The sequence below is a fragment of the Neomonachus schauinslandi genome, chromosome 3 (assembly GCF_002201575.2).
Source record: "Neomonachus schauinslandi chromosome 3, ASM220157v2, whole genome shotgun sequence".
Taxonomy (NCBI): domain Eukaryota; kingdom Metazoa; phylum Chordata; class Mammalia; order Carnivora; family Phocidae; genus Neomonachus; species Neomonachus schauinslandi.
Genome location: NC_058405.1, coordinates 126,801,770 through 126,818,515, shown reverse-complemented (window position 1 = coordinate 126,818,515; position 16,746 = coordinate 126,801,770). Strand labels below are relative to the sequence as shown.

General features: G+C 39.9%; 1 protein-coding gene across 1 annotated transcript in view; it reads left to right on the top strand.

Moving 5' to 3' along the window:
- Positions 1-181: 181 nt before the first annotated feature.
- GRB14 (growth factor receptor bound protein 14) overlaps positions 182-16,746 on the top strand; it is a 113,364-nt gene continuing 96,799 nt past the window's right edge. Inside the window, exons 1-2 of the mRNA XM_021702907.1 lie at positions 182-407; positions 1,717-1,849. Coding sequence (XP_021558582.1) covers positions 217-407; positions 1,717-1,849 — 324 coding nt within the window. The 5' untranslated portion in view covers positions 182-216. The remainder of the gene's footprint in view (positions 408-1,716; positions 1,850-16,746) is intronic.

Here is a 16,746-nt window from a genome sequence, read left to right as displayed (position 1 = left end):
CCCCACCCTCCTCCTCCGCCCCCTCCCCTCCCCCGCCGCCTCGCCGACTGCTCGGCCGCGCGTCTGAGCCGCCCGGGCCCTGAGCGCAGGCGGCGAGGCCACCGCACCTGCAGCGCGCTCGGGCTGCCAAGCAGGCGCTTCGCCTCCCGCCGCCGGGCCTCCCTCTCCCCCCGCGCCGGGTCTCCCGTGACACCCGAGACCCCCCGGCCGACGACAATGACCACTTCCCTGCAAGATGGGCAGAGCGCCGCGGGTAGGGCGGCTGCCCAGGACTCGCCGCTGGCCGCCCAGGTGTGCGGCGCTGCCCAGGGGAGGGGCGACGCCCGCGACCTGGAGCCTGCCCCCTGGTTGCACGCGCGGGCGCTCCTGCCCCCTCCGGACGGGACCCGCGGCTGTGCTGCAGACAGGTAGGCAGCCCTCGGAGGGCGCGGGGGAGTGTTCTGGGTTGGCAGCCGGCGAGGGGCTGAGGAGGCGGTCCTAGGGGGTGAGCCATGTGCCCAGAGCTGGGCCAAGTTTGTGAAAGTCTCTGAAGACAATTCCCTTTGAGCTGGCTCCTACCGGCTCAGCAGGACATTGCGATCTCGCAGCGCCTTATAAATAGCATCACCGTTTCATTGAGAGCTCCTGGTCGCTCTCACCTCTGCCCATCCGTGTGAACTAGGAGGCCAGGCTGATCACCCCCTTTTCCTGTCTTCGTGGCCCTCTACCAAAAAAACAAAAAACAAACAACCCCCCCAAAACCAAACCAAACCAAAACAAAACAAAACAAAAAAACCTAATCCTTTTTATTTTATAAATTTAAAAAATCATCGCATAAATGAGTTCACCTCCCACATAGAGTCTTACAGCGACCCTGGAGAGGCAAAGCACGGATTGACATTTGAGCAGTCTTGCTGTTCAGCAGGAAGAATAGAGGCTTTAAAAGGTTTCCCAAGCTCCATAGCATTCAGCACTAAGTGCCTTTAGAGTTCACAATTTTGCACGTACTTTAGGAAAGAAAAAGACTGCAACAATACAAAAATCTGTAGTCCTTTATATTCATACATTGAAATGGTACTTTTTTTTCCTCTAGATTTTCAAAGTGCTTCAACTTCACTGAAGTTAAAATTACTCTGCAGTGGACTAGAGTACATTTATACTAGCAAGTTCTATTCACTTACCTCTTCAAAAACACTGCCTTGTGGTTTAGTATCTATAAGCACTTGAAAAATCAACAGACTGTGTGTGGGCAACATTGTGAATGAAATTTGAAGTGAGATGAACCACAGCTATAATTAATAAACCATCACTTCCAAAAGTGATTAGTAAAATAGCATAGGGATGAATTCACTAAATGTTTGTAGACTTTGTCGATTTAATGGATCCATAGAAATGTCTAACTTCTCAGGATGGTTTTTGCATCAGTAATTATGTAGTCTGTATTTCAGGTTAGGAAAATTATCGAAAATGCTGGAAGTGGGGTTTCTATACCTAGTGATTTTTTTAAAGGTCCCCCCCCAAAAAAAGATAGGAATACTATAGAAAATTGGTTTATATCAATTAACGAGTTTTATTTTGGCCCACAGAAAGTACATCACAGACCTTTGCTGTATACTTTATATAATATTAGTGTTGTCACAGAGTGGTACATGTTGGCCCTTAACTTCTTAATCCTGTCAGCAATTATATTTTACATTCTGCTTTATGTAAATTACCTCCTATGTTCTCTTGATGTAGGAGAAAAAAGAAAGATCTTGATGTTCTGGAAATGCCATCTATTCCAAACCCTTTTCCTGAGCTATGCTGTTCTCCATTTACATCTGTGTTGTCAGCAGGCCTGTTTCCCAAAGCAAATTCAAGGAAAAAGCAGGTAGGCATTTTAAAATTTTCTAATTCAAAAATCTTAGAGGAGTTCTAAATCCATATAGTTTTTTAAGATATTCAGTAATTTATAATATTAACAAAGGAGTGGTATGGCCTATTTTAAATGACTATTAGCTGACAAAGTTTTTGGCATCATTTTCCTTTGAGACCTCAAGTTTTCACAGCTGTAAAATGGGAATATTAAAATTTACCTACCAGGCTTTTGGGATGGGTTAAATGAGAGAATATATGTAAAGTACAGAGTCTAGGAGCTATTATTATTTACAGGGTAGGCGGTAGAGTTATATGTGACAATAGATTATCAATGTTAGTCAGAAATTGGAGGAGGGTATGGGGTGAGAAAGGGATTGGCTGATTTCTTTAATACCTTCTTTAATGTTCCACATTTTCAACCCAAGCCAACCTCACTTACTAAAGGAAAATGGTATAGTGATTCTGTGGCAAAAGGTAATGGGAGTTGAGAACTCAACATGACTTCTTCACCAGTGAATTCCTCAGTTTGGAGGCTTCTGGCTACAGTAGATGACTTCTTAGTGATGATTAGAAGATGGACTTTACTTTTATGATTTTGCTTTCTTTCTTAGTTTCTAGTTTGAGACTGACTTAGGCAAATTAGATTTCAAGGGCCCAGCAATTATGGGGAGATCCATCATGATTATACATTTTGAAAAAAAAAAAATTAGTGTATCCTAGAGTAATCCTATCTCTTCTTAATATATTCCCTCCCAATTCTGAATCAGCAAAACAAAGAGAGGCTTCACTAGGCAAAATGTACCTTGCTCTTGCAAGGATAGAAGCAATAAATTTAAACAGTCAGATACTTGCAGTGAGGAGAGGGGTAATGAGTGGAGAGAAGACATTTGATCATTTCCCCACATCTATTGTTGTCTTTCCTTTTTTCTGTACTTTTACTACCTATGATGGGTTCAATAATGTATGTTTACGGTTTGGGGAATGAAGGAAATACCCTAGGGAATGGATGGGTTCTTGATAACATAAAGCAATAATATAGACAGGAGGGCAGCATTCCATGGACTGTTGGGTTTTGATAGAAGTCTGGTATAACAAGGCATATATATATATATATATATATATATATATATACATATATATATATATTTTTTTTTTTTTTTGAGGGGGGCGGTTTGAAGTTTAATTGGTGCATGTGCTTTTTGGAAAAGGACTGGAGAAAGTGGGAGTAAATATTCCCGGAGCAGAGGTATGTTCTCAATTAGAGACTTTGATGGGGGAGGCAAGTCCTTAAGTGGGCGGGACTGTGACTTTGGATGAGGAGATGAACAAGGAGGAGATTCTTGAGAGCTTTATTATCAGGATGAGTTTTAAAGTCAGAGCCCAAGCGAAAAACAGCCCTGCTGAAATGTCTGGGCCTTTTAAGAGCTTGGCTTTTGGGTCAGGATATAAGATGAAAATATGGGTGATAGATTTGATTGTGTGTCATGATGGTAGAAAAATTGATGATTGCCCTTGGGATCCAGAATGGGAAAAGGAAATGTCTGATGATGATGTAATAGTCAGCTGGGGAATTTAATAGATTATTTCCCTATTTATGGAGGGCCTGCTGTGTTCCTTGCACCGTCCTAGGTTCTGGGGCACTGAGCTAAGCAAAAAATGCCATACAAAGGGTGCTTACCATGATGGGGTTTTGATTTGGAGTTGGGTTATGACTTAGGAGATGAACAGTGGAAGGGGAGGAGAGGAGGAGAGGCCTGGGCTTATTCTCACTTTAATTTCTGGAATGAACACTGGGAGAATGCCTGTGTCTAAGAGATGTCAATGGGGCAAGGTTCATTTTGAATAGAGACAAAGTATGTTAATAGAGGGAGGAAAAAAAGAGAGGGTGGGTATGGGTGTCAGGGTGTGCCCTAAGGGTGTGTAGTCATCATCCTGGAATAAGACATCTTGTCTTGGGGAATGATAGCATTTCTTCGGATCTGGTTTAGCAAATTGGCAAAGTGGGAAAAGGGTGCTTTGTTACTCTTGACTCCGGCTGGTTTCCTGCTCTGGCCTTGTGTCCTGTTTCCACAGTGACCTTCTCAGAGAGCACTACACCCACACAGACAGCAGTGCTGTTTCATGAGCAGGGAGTTCTGGCCCGCCTCCTGGAGGCCAGTCCCAGAGGGGTGTTCTCACCCAGGAAGGGCCCTTTGCCCGAGGGTTGGGATCTCTATGAAGAGGTGATGTCCCAAAGTTGGGGAAGAGGAAGGTTCCTTTTTACACTCTTTCATGTTTCCCACCTCCACTTTGCATTTTGAACAGATCCTTTGTTTTTATTCCTTTCTAGATGCTCAGTTCTTTGGACTGAATGATGCTTTGGGAACAGCTGACTCTTTGTCAGTAATTTCCCAAGCTCAGTATCTTTGTGACACAGATGACCCTTTTACTAGATGGTATTTCTGGCCCGATTATCTCTGACCTTCACTTGAGATGATGTACATGACTGGATGTGATAGGTTTCTATTGACTATTATTTATGGTTGACACATTACAGGGGCTGATGTCTCTTTTCTTTATATTCTCTTTCATTTGTTTTGTTTAGCCATTCCAGTCATTTTAACAATTCTTTCCTCCCTGTAGAAAAAGTGAAAAATTGTGCCTGTTATTTACGAATAATTGACCAGAAAGTTTGAGAGAATCCAGACTAGACATGTTAAATTTCATGTGGCCTTTCAAAACCACAGTCAAAAATCATTTTACAGGCCATAAATTTTTTTTTTTTTTTTTTTTTTTTTTTACAATTTGAGACACCTACATAATGCATGAGTGGTAAAGCACACTGAAACCACAAATAGGATATGCTTTATCTCTGAAAATAAAAATGTCTCAAAGTATATAATACTTACTGTAGGCTTCCAGTGTTTTTCTTTTAAAATAAGAGCTAGAATGAGATAGAATATGGATTCTTTATTCTCTCTCCTTCTTGTTATAGTACTGGCCAGATACATTTCCCAGACATATTTCCTTGTGTTTACCAATAAAGCAGATTTAAAGTAGATTCCTTTATATACGTGGTCCAGAAAAATTACTTGCAATTTAAACTTTATATTAAAAGTGACTTACTTATGAATTTAGATCTCTCTCTTTTTTTTTTTAATTTCTGATTGAAATTTACCAGGAAATCATCCCTTAGCACTTACTGTCTGAAGAAAGGGAAAGAATAAGAGATCCTTAGCCCTTGCAGAAGAATCAGTTCTAGTCTTGTTTGTCTACACTCTCAGGTAATTTTTGTGCTGGGACTCAGCTTGTGCGGTAGGTGTGGTTAATTGCTTCCCAGGCCTTTGTAGTGCAACTTATTCAAAATAAAGTATCTGAAGATTTTAAAGATAAAAAGATACCCATGAAAAACTGTGTTGTGGAATGTTTGAGCTGGAAGAGAACTTTGAGGTCATCTAGTTGAATCCTCTTTTGCAGATTAGTAAACTGAGGCTAAGAAATTCTATGTGGCTGACGGTGGCATAGCGAGGACCTGGAATCTGCATTTCTTGAGGCTTTAAAGAATATTTTTAAGGAAGGTCCAATTTCCTCAGAAGTCAAAAACTGTTAAGAGTAGCACAAGGAATAAACATACCAGAGCAGGGTGACGGTACCATTAGTTAATACTCATTTAAGGACCTAGATTCTTCTTTTTTTCCTTTCCTTCTTCAACTCTAACTATCTCTGTGTTTTTATCCTTTAGCTTTCTTCTCCACCTTCTCCCTAAAATTGATTTGAAAAATTTACCAAATAATTGGCTTATTACCAAATAGGATTTACTAGTTATTACTAATAACCAGCTTTTGCATGTAGTTTACAGTCCACAGTTAGAAGAAACCAAAAAGTGGTCTCTTATCCACGTTTTATGATTTTTTTTTTAAAGATTTTATTTATTTATATGACACAGAGAGAGACAGCGAGAGAGGGAACACAAGCAGGGGGAGTGGGAAGAGAAGCAGGTTTCCCGCGGAGCAGGGAGCCCGATGCAGGGCTCGATCCCAGGACCCTGGGATCATGACCTGAGCCGAAGGCAGTTGCTTAACCAACTGAGCCACCCGGGCGCCCCAGCACATTTTATGATTTTTTGGAAAGTGCAAAAACCAGAAATGATTTGCCTGTACTCTTACAATTTAAATAAAGGAAGCTCAAAAAGAGTATCATGTCTGAATGTGCTTTGCCCCTTACCACATTGTTTCTGATCTATTCTGTATTGAATTAAGCCTTTTTGTACATCTCAGAAAAACAAAAAATATCTTTCAAATAATTAAGAAATTACTTTTCCATATGTTCTGCCTTTGACTTCTTTTTTCTCTCACATATCCGGAACTATCAAAAGACAAATTCATCTCTCCCCAAGTTAATGGACCTCTGATGTCATTCCTTTGTGTTGCTAGTAATTAACCCAATTTGCATAGTCCTGTAGGAATCTTGCATGGCTGCTACATTAACCAAACGCTCGTATACTCATTTCTCCAATATTCACAGAAGTAGAAAGCAATAAATTATAGTCTCATATTCCCATTTTCCAGATTCAGTAATTAGCAAGATTTTGCTTCACTTACTTCATCTATTCCTTTTTGAAATTTTTATTGTCTTTGTTGAAGTATTTTAAAATAAATCCTGAACATCCTCAATTTGCATCCCTGCCTAGTTTTGTATGCATCTCTGAAAAATATATTTTCTCCTATAACCAGAATGCCGGTATTGTCTAACAAAAATAACAATAATTCCTTGGTATCATAATCAAATTGTTTCAGTTGGAATGATACATAAAATCCTCAGATTATAAACTGGTTATATTTCAAAAGTCCTTAAATTAGCTCTTTGGAAATTTAAATTCATTTTCAGACGGAAACAGCATCATAGGTTGCATTTCAGCTCCCCCAGGCCGTTTTACAAAATCCCATTTAATGTGAAATGAAATGCAAATATCTTATATGTGCAGAAAAAAATAAATAGAAACAATACTTGCTCCTATTAGGGTTTCAAACAAATATGTCTTTCCAACAGCAATTTGCTACTTCTGAATGTTGGCACTTGATGAATATCATTTTTCTTGGGAGGAATTTGAAAGTACACAGATTTTTGTAGCAATATTGAAGCAGGCTTTAGAGGAGTACTTCTTAAAGGGTAGTCACTGGACCACCTTTCCAAGATGCTTGCTAAAAATGTTGATACTCAGGCCTCTTGCAAAACCCACTGAACAGCAATGTCCTGGTGAAGGGCATAGGGATTAGACTTATTTTTTTCTCTTTGACTTCTGTGGAAAATCAGGGGTATTCATATTCCCTGTCACTTTTAGACTCTGGGGCAATCTGACCTTTCAAAATTGTGGACAATATCATTTAGTTAAGAAAAGGTAGGAATATTACAAATGGACTTTAGTTGGTATTTTATCCAGGGATTGATTGTTTGGAGGAAACAGAGCCTCACATGAACTAGCCTGAAAGGTTATGTTATAGTATCCGAAGGCCAAAAGTTCACTGATCTCATGAGAGATTGGAATCAGGGAGTAGAAAGTCAGCCAAGATCAAGGCAGCCACTTTCTCTGTTCTTCCACAAGCACAGCACATAATCTCTGCTTCTCCTTCTATGTCCATTTCATTCTCACATTTGTCTTCAGTCTTGCTTGTCCTGATCGCATCTCAGTGCACCTGGCCCCTGATGGCTGCCCCATTGGAATAAATCTTTCCTTCTATTTGTGGTTCAGCATTTGGTAAGTGACTGGAGTCTACATCTGGAGAGAGCTTTTAGCTCAGTGTGTCCAGTTCTTATTCAGTCGGCGGTAGCCAAAGGGGCACAAGGGCCTGGACCACTGCTCAGCCGAGTTTGTGAGAACAAATTCTATGAGCAGGAAGTCCAGCTTCAGTGGGTATGGCGTAAGAAGGTGGGGAAGAAACAACGGGCGACTAGTGCCCCAGGAAAAAAAGATCTCAAACAAACAACAGTGGACACAAAATCAAAGCCTTATTATATACCTATGATATATGGTGACCTACCAGTTAGTTTGGCTGACTGGCCCAGACAGTTACAGTGTCTACTTCCTTTGCTTCAGTTCACTTAATTCAACTGAAGCATATTTACTTGACGGTGGTTTCAGTTAATGCCACTCTTTAATGATAGTTATCTTTCTTGGCCATTGTCTTGAGCTTGCATCTTAGTGATGTCCCTTAGCCTCTGATGACAGGATTTACCAACTCAGGATTCTCCCTACTTCATGCTAGTTACTTTCATTTGTAACAGAAGACAGCTGTCTCTTCCTATTTTAAAACTTAAATCTCCCAGCAGATCTGCTTGTCAAGGTTTTATTTCCAGTTTGAAGGTTGCCTCTAATTCTTGGTTAATTTGCAGGGTACATTTGCAATCCAACCTTTATCTGCAATATGGGTTTTATTTTTCACTTCTCCTGAAAGCTCAGCTCCTGGTTTGTTTTTCCCTAGGGGCATATATTATGTTCTTTCAACAGAAGGAAAATCGGAGCCATTCATGGTTCAATATAAATGTGGATCTTAATTAATATAAAAAAGCTTTCTGCAGTCTTGTGGATGTTGCTTTTAAATGTGTCAGCTTATATAGAATAGTAAGAAATTCCACTGTGTAAGAATACACTGATGTGGGATGTGAGGGCGATCTGGCTGCGACATCTGTCGCCCCATTGATCGCCAGGTTGCTTCGGCTGATCTGGCTGGCTAGGCGGGTGTCCCCTTCCTCCCTCACCACTCCGTGTGCGTCCCTCCCAACAAGCTCTCAAGAATACAATGATGTGTATTTGAGCGGGGATAGGCAGACTTGGGCATTGTCCTTTTGGAACTCTAGATAAGGAATAGCTCAATGGAGAACCTAGGAAATGACCACAAGTCTTTGCCAAGGCAAGGGAGCAAAAGAGAGCCTTTCAGAATCAATTTTTTTTTTTTTTTTTTTTTAGATTTTATTTATTTGCGAGACAGAGAATGAGAGACAGAGAGCATGAGAGGGAGGAGGGTCAGAGGGAGAAGCAGACTCCCCGCCGAGCAGGGAGCCCGATGTGGGACTCGATCCAGGGACTCCAGGATCATGACCTGAGCCGAAGGCAGTCGCTTAACCAACTGAGCCACCCAGGCGCCCCTTCAGAATCAATTTAGGAGAGATATGGGAAAGCCGATATAGGGAGAGCATCCTTTACTTCTTGTCCTTCCTTTTGGTTCCACTCATTTAGCGTTTTTCATAGCCACAGAGAAAATAAACACAAGTAGGAGGAATAATATTCTTTTTTTAAGGTTTTATTTTTAAGTAACCTCTATACCTAATGTGGGGCTCGAACTCTTGACCCCAAGATCAAGAGTCTCATGCTCTACCAACTGAGCCAGCCAGGTGCCCCGGGAGGGTTAATATTCTTAACTAGTTCACCAATTCCAAAAGATCATTTATAAGTGGACTGTTTATTCACATACCTTTGTCCATGGATGTAATGTTACATGTGGTGGTTAGGTTGTTAGGGAGTCAGTAAGAGTTTTTAAATCTGTAATAGTTCCAAAGAATGGTACATTTACAACATCCTGGGCACCATGTTTAATATTGTTTCTATGGAAAGATATGAGTCAGTATGATGCGATTAAAAATATTGGACTGGGAATCTGCAAACCTAGTTTTTAATAATATCCTCCTGCTGCTGAGTGATGTGATAGGAGCCTTTTGCCCATACTTTCTAGGCCCTGAGAGTGCTACAATTTTATTCTATTCTTAGAGTGAGTGATTCTGGTGGCTTTTGAAGTACTATTGAGTCCATGTAGTAGATATAGGACTTTAGGAGGCTTGTTTGGTCCCACTGGCCCCAGAAGTTTCCTCTTAGCCTTTGTTCTGATCCTCCCACATGGTCACGACACCTCCTGTGATGAAGGGCACATTAGGGTGTCATGGGACAAGGAGCACAAGAGCCAGCTTTATGGAGATGTTAGGGGCAGGAGGGGCTAGTTAAACTAGAAATTGCACGTCAAAGTCAAGGTCCAAAGAGTAGAGAGTCAGAAAAGGTGTCATATCTGAGAGGGGCCAGGTTAGGTGGTAAATTCTATTTAAGCTTAGAAATAAGGATGTGACATTAGATTTGAAACATTTGAGGCTGGTGTAGGTCCAGTGCACTTGGCTTAAAGGGTTGAGGTGGTCATAACCTCTAAGTCCTTCTCCAAATTCCTCTTGCTCCACCCAAATAATCCATTTGGTTGCTCAGGCCAAAATCCAAGGAGACCTCTTTCTGGTCTTTTGTCAAGTACTGCCACACCTTTCATGACAATATTCTTGAATCCATAAATGTCTTTCCATCTTCACTGTTACACCATCCCAACTTCAGCCACTGCCTTCTCAAATACGAGGGGCGTAAATGGCCTTCTTCTGCGTTAGCCTATTTTGGTCCATTCTCCATATGCTTGTTAGAAGTGAACTCTTAGAAATGTAGATCACATCATGTCACTGCCTGGTTGAAAACTTTTTGATAGATTAACGTGAAGTTCAACTTTGTACCTTGGCCTACAGGATTCTGCATGATTTGGCTTTCTGTCTACCTCATAAACCTCTTCTGCATTCTACCTTTTGTTGATTATATTCCAGCCACAGTGGAGCGACAGTCCTACCAGTTTGTGAACTTGGCATCTTTTATTCTACCTCAGAGCCTTTGGCTTGACTGTTTTCTCTGCTTGGAACCTCTTTTCCTTGCTCTTTACATAACTGACTCCTCTTTATTCTTTAGGTAGGTCTCAGTGTAAGATGACTTATCAAGTAGGCCTTTTGACTAGACTAAAGTATCCCTCACCCTTCCACACTTATTTTTTTATCTTATTTTCCCCCACTCCATCACCTTTTCCAGTGCATTTCCTTGGCTGTTCTTAACATAATATGAATTGTTGCATTTATCTATTTGGTCTAATTATTTATTGTTTTTCCCTCCAAATGGAGTATCTTGTGTTCCTTGTTCTTGGGTTCTTTCATGGAAAGAATTAATAAGTGGATTATTGAAGATAAATAGTACAAATAAATTTTAACAAATTGCATTTTGACATACTTTTTCTAATCATGATCAATTATCTTCTTCATCACATTTAAAAAATATTTTTAATTCTATTAACGGTTTTTATTAACAAAAATAAAATTACATGCTAGGATCCTGGGTCAATAGGATTTTTAACAGTATATATCTTTTGCTTTTATTACACACATAGGACATTTTGGTCATGTCTCCTTAACAGCAATTCATTCATGGCATAAAAAGACAGGAACCCCTTCTGATTTGTGGTGCTTTGATTAATCATTAAAGGAAGCTCTCCCTGTGTGTGACACCCTGGAGGTTTACACGCCCCAGGGGAATGCACCAGGTGAGAATGTTATTGCGAACACAGAAGGGCTCTCAGAAAGGTAAGTTTTAGGAAAAAGTACATGTGGAACATGAGGGTCTGAAAACTGATTCTCTTAAACCTGTGAGTTTGCACATCCCTTGGAAAGTCTTATATATTCAAGGGGTATATGTCTCTGCATTTCTACACCATGAGTGCTGGCCCAAGTCATTCACCAATGATATTAATAGTTAACAATTAAAACGTTTGCTAACACCTACTACCCCTTGCTCTGAGAGACTTGTATTATGAGCCCAATTGATATTTCCACTTAATTTTTTCTAATGTGGGGATTTTTAAAATACACAGTAAGTTGGAAGTAAGTATAGCAGTCCACCAAACACTTTTTACTTATAATCTCATTAAATAAGAATAATGTACAAAATCAGAAAAATATCCATTAATTTTGTTACATGACCTCATGATGAGGAACGAGAATTTTGGTTAGTGTTGAAATGTTCTGAATTCAGATATATGATTGTGTGATGGGACTGATAATGGTTTTCACTTTTTATTTTTTCAGTTTTTATTTATTTATTTATTTATTAAAGATTTTATTTATTTATTTATTTGAGAGAGAAACAGCATGAGAGGGGAGAGGGTCAGAGGGATTATTTTTTCAGTTTTTAATTATTGACTTTAATTTCTCTCTCTCCTGACTCTTGTCAGAGAATCCATAACCTTTGAGGGAAAGTTTCCTAAGAACAAAGTAAATAGCGCATCAGCCTGAAACACTGAAGTGGTATTTTGTCACGTATTTAAATGTATTTTCTGCTATTTTCAATACTTGGGATAAACCAGTAACTGAAAGAAAATGTGCCTGGGAACACCTGATGTGCGATAGGTTAGTGCTGCAGGTGAGGTTCCCTGGGAACCTGACTTGGAGCACAAGTTGGCCTGCAGGGAGTTTACTGGGGAGAGCTCTTGAAAACTGCCCCTTGGGCGCACCTGGGTGGCTCAGTCAGTTAAGCATCTGTCTTTGGCTCAGGTCATGATTCCAAGATCCTGGGATCGAGTCCCACTTCGGGGTCCCTGCTCAGCGGGGAGCCTGCTTCTCCCTCTTCCTCTGCCTCTGCTTGTGCTCTCTCTCTCTCAAATAAATAAATAAAATCTAAAAAAAAAAAAAAAAAAAAGAAAGAAAGAAAGAAAGAAAAGAAAACTGCCCAGTGGAATGGACAGAGGGAGAAGCTGGGCCTCAGTGCAGTCACCGCAGAGGCCTTTGCCGGTCCCATAGGAGCTCTGGAGCTGGGTGGGCCTTACAGAATTGTGCAAAATTGGGGCAGAGGGGCTGGGCTCCCCAGGAAGGGCTTGACCGTGGCAGCTCTCTTCAGCTGAGTGCAATGGCAAGAAGGGAGGACTTAGCTCGGAGGGCTTGATGGCTGGTGCTAGCAGGTGGGAGGAGGAGGACTTTAGCCCTGAAGCGGGTAGGCCTGGACAAGGTGCCACAGCATCTACAATAGTTAGTAATTCTGATTCTTCTCAATGTGACAGAAATCCTTTCTGAGGCTACAAGATTTTTTTTTTTTTAAGATTTTATTTATTTATTTGACAGAGAGAGACACAGCAAGAGAGGGAGCACAAGCAGGGGGAGTGGGAGTGGGAGAGGGAGAAGCAGGCTTCCCGCCGAGCAGGGAGACCGATGCGGGACTCCATCCCAGGACCCCGGGATCATGACCTGAGCCGAAGGCAGACGCTTAACCGACTGAGCCACCCAGGCGCCCTAGGCTACAAGATTTTTGAAGATGAATTGGATAAACTCAAGGATCTATCTTGTACATGATGTCTTTTAGATTTTGTGTTTGTTATTCAATATTGTGCTTAAAACCTATTTTGTAAAATCATACCAAATTGTATGAAGTGTGTATTCTAATAGGCCAATCAATTCCCATCCCATTTAATCATAAAATACTTTAATATTTTCCTCTTTCTTTTAATAACAAATATATTGGCTATTAGACTAATTTTTTTTAGCATATATACATCATTTGCTTTCATTAAAAACATGAGAAATTTCGGGCACCTGGGTGGCTCAGTTGGTTAAGCGACTGCCTTCGGCTCAGGTCATGATCCTGGAGTCCCTGGATCGAGTCCTGCATTGGACTTCCTGCTCGGCAGGGAGTCTGCTTCGTCCTCTGACCCTATCCCCTCTCAGGTGTTCTCTCTCTCTCATTCTCTCTCTCTCAAATAAATAAATAAAATCTTTAAAAAAAAAACATGAGAAATTTTTATCTTGATGCATACTGCAATTAATGGAGCTATTTCTAATTTTATACTTGGTTTTTATTTTGTTACATCCAAAGGCTGAAAATCAAGGTATGAAAGTACACTTACACAATTACAAAAGGAATTCCATGTCATTCTGGCCACTTCATCATATGCCTCAGAGCTCTTAGTTCTGTATTATTTTAATTTTGACTGTTTTCAGCTATTTCTCTTATAAGAGATAATCTGTAATTAATTTTCAGTGTTTTTAATATATTTTTTCTCAGAATGCGTATCTTTATTTGAATTGAAAAGTAAAGTTGGATCTTATCTGGTAGAATATAAGTCTAATTTGGCTGACTGATTTGAGAGTGAGGACTAACTTTTCTAATTATATGGTTGACATTTTCCTTAGATTGAATAAACTAAATTTATAGCTCTAAAGTTTTGATGAAAATGTATTTAAAGCACATTATAAGACAATGGCATTTTATTTAAAAAATTGGGAAGAAGTCATGCAAAAGCCTCACTTTTATGTTGGTTTGGCCAAGGTGTGATAAAATTAATGCTTTACCCCCCCCAATTTTTCTGAGTGTATCACTTTGAACAAACTGTATTTGAGAGAGTAACATATCACTAATGGTAAAGCCTCATTGATAAACCATCCAGAAATTGAGGAAGTGAATGAATCTGATTGGCAACAAATCTTTTTCAACTCAGATGGTGTTTCCAGTTCATTGTTTTCAGTTACATTATAAGAGGCCCTAATTGATTTATTGGATGATGATGGATCATTAAAAATGAATTTTACCTGAGATGGAATTTGAAGATCGACATTGCTTTCTACCACCTCTGCACTCTCTTTTCTCACCTAGCCAGCTTAATTTTTCTTTATGGTACATATCATTTGGCATATTATATGTTCACACATGTATGTGTTTATTCTCTGTCTTTTCCCACTAGAACATAAGCCCTGTAAGGGCAGGAACTTTGTTTTATATACTACTCAATCTCCAGCAGGTTGAACAATGCCTGGCATTTAATAGGCCCTCAGTAAATTTTGCTGAATCAAAAAATAAATTAATGAATTAATGAGTGGGGAAGGAGCAGAGGAAGTGGTTATTATTAAGTGAAAGAATGAGGGAATATTTGGAAATGTACTAATAATTTAATATAAAGGATAAAGAGTTTGCAAGAACACTTAGAAAAGTGAACTTTAGTTTAGTTATGGGGAGGGGTCCGGTATTGTTAGATGTTAAAGAGATCCGAGTCAGGATAAACGTTTTAGTATTGATTTACCACTATTAGCACATTCTAAATTTGGATTACCCTTACTCAGAATAAGTTCTGTTCTTTGTCTCTTTGGTCCCCTTGTGGGCGTTTTCAGTCTTACCAGCCTGTGTGTGCCAGTAAAAAAAAAAAACGTATACTTTATGGGGCTGAGTCCAATAAAAGCTTTTCAATCAACCCACATTCATAGTGGAAGATTACTTTCATTCTTGGGAAGGGTGACATATGCGTGTGAAGCCCAATATTTGGATGAAAGGAGTACTTTGGTATTATTTAACTGTGTATTGGCAAGACTTGAGCCAGTATCTAGTTTCTCTTTATTTTGCATTATATTACAGTACTGTTACTGTGCTGTGCCAGGGAAATTAAGATCAGCTGGAACACTCTGTAGGTCATTGGCTTGGAATCTCAGGGCACTGGGAACTTGATGTTTTGTTTCAATGACCTCATTTAGGCTGAACCTGTCTTTGTCCCAAAGGCATAAGAGCCTCTTTACAAAACCATGTCTGCACCTTGGGAAATATATGGGAAAGTTTTGGAGAAAAGTGACTAAATACTTGAAGGCATTGGGTCAACCTCCATGTGCAGAGTACTTGATAAATGATGACTCGTTAGTTAAGGAAGATGAAGAGGGCGTGTAATTCAAGTCCCTTGAACAAAGTTGTAGCCGTCAGATTCCATGATGTCTGAAACATACTTTGAAGGTTGAAGGGGGTATTTTTAAGAAAAATGAAAGGAAGAAGTGTTTACAGGTCATGTAGCAGTTCATGGGACTTCGGTTCTGGCAGATGCTTTCGACAGAGATTGCCAGAGGATGTTACTCTTGTGGAATGAAGCACCTCCTCCATATTTCTCAAAGTGGGAGTATATGATGCGTGTATGCATATAGGGTGTGTGAGGATTGTGGGAGGGCCATATGGGAAGTCACATGATAAACATGGAACACCTTTCTGGAACAATCATTTTAATTGAAAATAGGGGGAAATATTTTTATATTAAAATAAACACTCCTGTTTTTATGAGAAGAATGCACAATTTACATGGATTTTTAAGAACAAATTTAATACCTTAGTGTCATTGCCTACCCGGAGATGGAAAGGGCTGTGTAAGTTACTTTCTTTTGCATTTTCATTAGTTCTGGTGGAAAAATTTGAGAAACACTAGTGTTGTTTTCAGTTTTGTGGGAAGTGGCTTTTTGTAATCCTTGGAGGATTGGTTATCAACTCTCTTTTCCTTCCCCACTTTTCTCTAACCAAAGTTCTTTCTCTCTAAAGCTTCTCTGATTTTATTGATTCCTATATCATTTAATATTGAGGCTATTGGGTTGTTAACCATTTGAAGTGTTTTTTTCCATTCTGCTTTCCTGCAGCTTGGCAGGAAGTGGCTCTCATCAAAGTCTCTGAAGACCATCTTGTTCTGAAGACCTACTTCTGTGCTTATTTTGATACCTCAGCAGTTTGGGACATTTTTAACTATTTTTCCTTCTTGAAACACTTTCTTGACTTCTTTCTCTTATAGGCCTCTGTTGTAGGATCTCAGTGTTGGTTTCCTTAGGGTTTTATCCTAGAATTTCTTGTTTTCATCTTAGTTTCCTTTTATTGCTCGGGTGATCTCATCATCTACTCCCATGGCCTCAACAGCAATATATGTAGAAGTCTAGACTGGTTATCCTGGGCTGCCTGCCAAATATCTTCACTTACACAATCCATTGACATCTCAAACTCTGCATATTCCAAACTGAATTAATACTTTTCCTCTTCAACTTGTTCCTTCTGTGTCTCCTTTCCTTGGGAGTGGCATACTCTAACCATACTAGAAATCAAAAGTCTTAGTTCTTAGTTTCCTCACTATTCCCCTCTCTCTTCATCTGATTGGTTATAGAGTCCTCTTGGAAAAACAAGTCTTGACTTTACCCACTCTGTATTAGGTGTCCTGCTTGGAGATAATCTACCAGGTCAGTTTTGTTACATTATCAGTCTGTTTACTTATCAGTGTTCTGCTCTCCAGGAAGCTCTCTAGAGAAAGCAAGAGCCAAGTCTGC